The sequence below is a fragment of the Propithecus coquereli genome, unplaced genomic scaffold (genome assembly GCF_000956105.1).
Source record: "Propithecus coquereli isolate 6110/MARCELLA unplaced genomic scaffold, Pcoq_1.0 Scaffold63, whole genome shotgun sequence".
Taxonomy (NCBI): Eukaryota; Metazoa; Chordata; class Mammalia; order Primates; family Indriidae; genus Propithecus; species Propithecus coquereli.
Window position 1 is genome coordinate 9,616,910 of NW_012152285.1, and position 5,337 is coordinate 9,622,246.

The following is a 5,337-nucleotide window of genomic DNA, read 5'->3' on the forward strand; positions in this document are numbered from 1 at the left end:
GTAGATGCCCAGTAATGGGATTGCTGGATCAAATGGTAGTTCTACTTGTATCTCTTTAAGGTATCTCTATATTGCTTTCCACAGAGGTTGCACTAATTTGCAGTCCCATCAGCAGTGTGTGAGTGTTCCTACCTCCCACATTTTATCAATCCAGTCATGTGTTGAGGGGCACCTGGGTTGTTTCCACATCTTTGCAATTGTGAGTTGTGCTGCTACAAACATTCGAGTGCAGATGTCTTTATTATTGAATGTTTTTTTTTCCTTTGGGTAAATATCTAGTCGTGGGATTGCTGGATCAAATGGTAGTTCTACTTTTAGTTCTTTGAGGTATCTCCACATTACTCTCCCTAGAGGTTGTACTACTTTGCAGTCCCACCAGCAATGTATGAGTGTTCCTATCTCTCCGGTGAATTTTAAAACAATTGAATTTAGAAGGAGAAGTTTTGTGGTAATTATTAACCTTCCCCTGCCTCTTCAACTCACTTATGAAGTGCTTGTCACAATGAGTCTGATGTTCAGCTTAGATTCCAAATGGCTCTGTTTTTATTATCTCTCCCAAACAAAGAGAAGAGAAAGACGGAAAACCAGATTTTTCCTGTGAATCATGCACATGCACACGCCCTGAGAAATATCAAATTACTAATCTCCTACCTTGCTGGCTAGAATAAAAGGTTTTCTGAAAGCCTAGTGCCCTGGCATGTTTCAGCTGAAAGGGGGTCTGGCATATAAGAGCAGTTAACTAAACAGGTTTCCTACTGTTTAATTCCCAATAGTTACTGCACAACAGTTTTGATTCAAGTCAAGTCACTCTTAATTACATCTATGATACTCTGACACAAAGTTTATTAAAGATTTGATTATAACAATATAGTTTAAAAATTGCCCACAAATTGCTTATTTTCTTTACCTGTGAAATGATGAAATTGACCTATGTGATGGTCAAATGTAAAAATTTATAATAACGTGGTATTTTTTGATGGCTAGATAGAACGATAACCCAGAATTCAACAAAGGCCAGGCTTTGTCCAGATAAGTTAGATGTGGGGCTTGGTAATGCCACTTCCTAGAGCTGGAAATTCTTTTTTTTTTCTTTCCGTATTGAAATAAGGAAATAAAAATTTTCCATTTATCAGTTTAACCTATTTTGTTTGTAATTTAAGTCTGAAATGAAGATTGTTTATTTTACTTTGATTTTTGGCAAACAAATCTATCTTCTCGTTTATGTTCATTTATGTTAGCTTTTTTCTCATATAACATGGATGGCTTTTTCTTTTTTACATTTGTTCCATCAAATACCTGAATTTCCCATATCTTTTCTCTTTAGTCTTCCCCTCTGCTGGTTCTACACAGTTTCTTCAATTATTCATTGTATTAATATATAAAATATTGCCAAGTCCCTAAGTATTATATTTTCTTCCTCCCTATATCAATGCTTAATTGTGTACAAATTTTCTAGATAAACATGATTCTGCACTGAGGACTTGCATTATTAGGCGCTTTTAAATGTGGCCTCTTTATTTTTTTTCTTTTGCCATCCAAAGTAACAGGCTCCTTGGGTCAGAATTGTGTATAGAAAGGCAGTAACGTAAATGGAGTATTTGGAAAACTGTTATTAAATGGGCTAGGATGGAATGATTAATTTAGGTTCACAGGAAAAGTGTTGTGCAAATTTTAAGTATGCTCGAGTTTTTGCTGGTAAGGGAATTTCTAGGTAGACATGCTTTATAGATTCTAAAATTACATTTACCTGTTATCAAAGTGTTTTGTATGTGTATTTTAATGGTATTTGAAAAATGTTTTCAATTCTTTAGCCTCACCTTGTGATCCTCTATTTATCCTGAGCTTTGCTCCCTGCAATATGATCTGCTCCATTATATTCTGGAATCTTTTTGATTATACAGATCAGTCTCTTCTTAACTTGGTGGAAAAATTTGATGAAAACACCAGGATTATGAGCTCCCCATGGATGCATGTGAGGTCAACAGCCTCTCTTCCTAACACATTATTTACATTTTTCTCTGACAAGTCCAAAATTCTACATGGACTAAGCTGTGAAGTGACTGTGTGAAAACTGTACAGTTTCAATAATATAATGTGGTGACTCTGGAAATCAGATTCTTCTCACTCCTTAGGGTTTTTTTCCACTTTCTTTTCGAAGGCTCTAGCTGTGGTTTAGTTTTCTTTCTGAACTATTGTAAAGTATGCATTTTTTGTCATGTGTGGTCTCTGAAGTCTCTTTTTCCTTTGCTTACAGTCAGCTAATTTTGACAGAAATTTCCTTGAATATGAGCAGCCGAAATAAAAGGATAGATAGATATAGATAAAGACAGAGTGAGAGAGTGAGAGAGAGAGAGAGAAATAGAGAAGGAAAGATGTAAGGAAGGAAAGAAAGAAAGAAACACAGAAGGAGAAAGAGAAGGAAGGGAGGAAGGAAGGAAGGAAGGAGGGAGGAAAACGCTTCCAGATTGGCTCTGTTCTGGAGCACTCCTTGTTACAGCCTCCACTTGCTGCTGAAACTGAGTCTGGATTTCAGCCAGAGGTGAAATTCTAGAGTCTTCTCAGGTCTTTTGTTAGCCTATATCCTGCCCTGGTCATGTCTGTGTCTTTTTCAGTATATGTGTGCAGTATTGAATGTCTCAATTTTCGAAAGATACTGTCTTCCCACCTTTCGTCTCCAGGGTTTTAGTGCTCTGTTGTGTGCTTCAATTGTAATCCTTTGTTCCACGTGGCTGTGGGTTGTTCATTTGCCTTACAAGGTTTTTTTTTTTCTGATAACAGAGTTTTAATGTTTATTCTTGTTAAATAGAGACAAAAATTAGTCCCTGCAGAGGAAATTTGATTTTTGGAAATACCAAAAGTCCCAGAAGTCAATTTTGGTGAATGTTTTTGATGACTTTTTTTTTTTTAATTCAGCATATTATGGGGGTACAGATGTTTAGGTTATGTATGTTGCCCTTGCCCCCCCTCCTCCCCTAAGTCCAAGTTTCAAATATGTCCATTCTTCAGGTGGCGCACATTGCACTCTGCCTTACAAGGTTTTTGAGACATGCCCACTGCTTTTCCCTCTTGAGTGAATTCTGAATCAGGTGAAACAAAGGCAAGCGCCTTGTATTAGGCCTTCAGGTAATCCTCAGACATGTTAGACACAAACAGAATTCTTTATAAGTAAGGTTTTCTCTGGTTCCTCTGGAACCAGCACCCTGAATCCCACACTGGGACAGGAACTGCCCTTGTTAAGACCACTGCCAAGCCAGTGAGGCAGGTGGGACAGGGCAAATACAATTACCACAAAGCTACCTTACCATTTTTAAGTTCCCTTTTTTATGATTCAACTTTCTCTTGGTTGCTGTAAACCTTTGACTGTTTTCCAGAGTTCTGTCAAAGTTGATTGTGTTTTTCCTTGATTTTTTTGGATGTTTTTGTGGATCTTGGACTTGTCTGCTGTGTCTTTTTTGCTGACATCACTCTGTGAAGTGAATGGTTGAATGCCACAGTCCTGTCTAGATCTTAGCATCACAGAGTGTACGTCTGTGAAAGACAGCAGATGTCTTTATTTTACAGACAAGAAAACAAATGCCTGAATATAGAGCCGGAATTGGTTGGTGGTTTTTCCACCAAACTTCAAAACCCAGTTTCCAGGCGGTACTTTGGTGACTCCCAAAAGCATGCCCGTGGTTCTCAATGGAGATCCAAGGCCCTTGTTAAAAAGCTTCCATTACCCACGGGCTTGGCCCCCAGTCAACACCTAGAGACCTCTTCATCATATTACTGGGCAGAAGTATCCTGATTTAGCGCGTCAAGGGGGGATGATGTTTGGTAACACAGACGCAGCCACGAAATTCTGTGCAGCATAGTGGATATTTGATGGTTCAGCTGGGATCCTAGTTGATAAGGTAACCAGAGTTAGGATGATAAAATGATTGAATTTGGGGGCGTATGAACCATAAAAAAAAAAAAACACTACAATTTTCCCTGTGCTGAGCTAGCATGTCTTGTCTTTCACTCTGCTTAAGAGATAATCATGTGATTTTACAGAAGTAACCTAACTGTTCTGATACACAGTTACTTATCCATAAAATGCTGAATTGGTGTTTCATGGTATCTTTGCACCCCTCCCAGTTTTAAAATAGTGATTCTCTTACTGAGGCTGCTTGCTAGTAGAAATAGCAGGGAGTGACTTTGTGTTCTATTTTGGGTTACCGAAACTTCTTTAACCTCTGTTCTCATCTATAAAATATGAATCATAGCAATTCATGCCATCCTATATTTCAAGCTGTAGGGAAGAAATAATGTAGAAAAATAAGAGAATTGACATAAAAATTCTTTAATACTCTAAAAATAGTGTATGAGGATAGAAAATTATTATTGTCTTTGATTCTCTGGTCACAATTTTCTCCCTTAAATCTCTATCAGCATAGAGGATTACTTTTATGTACAATCAAATGCTTCTCCTAAAGAGGAAAACTATTTTTTATTCATCTCAGTTTTAAAATAGCAGTTAACATATGATACATATGTCTTCAATATATGCTTAATTTAATAATTGTTTTTAATCTTTAAGATCTGTAATAATTTTCCTGCTGTCATTGATTATCTCCCAGGAAGTCATAATAAATTATTTAAAAATTTTGCTTGTGTTAAAAGTTATGCTTTGGAGAAAATAAAAGAACATCAAGAATCCCTGGACATGAACAATCCTCAAGACTTTATTGATTATTTCCTGATCAAAATGGAACAGGTGAAATGTTATTTGTTTGCCTGCATTTTGTGGTTCATTGAGCAATCTGTCCTGATTGGGTATGCTTAAATCATCAGGCAAGAAAGCCTTAACAAGCACTTTGAGTACCTATTGTGTGTATAGGTCTGTACTAAGCATCATGGAAGATTTAAAATTAAATTATTGAGCAATTAGAATAGATAGGCACTGTTTTTAGGTACTAATTATCTTGAGAAAGATGGAATGCACACCTCAGGTGAAATGGAAATACAAATAAATTAGAAAATACAATATGTAGCCATAAATTGTTCACATTACACAGCGTGGGGGAGAATGACAAGGAAGAGTTTAAAGAAGGCAGTAGGTGGGCCACCTGCATGTCCTGAGGTTTGATGTAGATCTTCAAATATTTGCAGTGAACAACAGGGCAGCAGATTTCAGCTGGGAAGAATGGAGTGATGAGAGGTTCAGAGCTGTGTGGTGGCAAAGAGATGGAGGAGAGAAGCCCCACTGAGTGGAACCAAAAATGAAATTGGGTAGATACAGAGTTGTTGATTGCATTATAGAGCTATTTCACTTACTGGGTTAAGTTTATTCTTAGGCATTTTATTTTATTTGTA

General features: G+C 37.0%; 1 protein-coding gene across 1 annotated transcript in view; it reads left to right on the top strand.

Moving 5' to 3' along the window:
• Positions 1-5,337, top strand: part of LOC105822660 (cytochrome P450 2C18-like) — a 74,805-nt gene that overhangs the window by 19,888 nt on the left and 49,580 nt on the right. Inside the window, 2 exon segments of the mRNA XM_012659669.1 lie at positions 1,812-1,972; positions 4,562-4,738. Of these exon segments, the coding sequence (XP_012515123.1) occupies positions 1,812-1,972; positions 4,562-4,738 (338 nt within the window).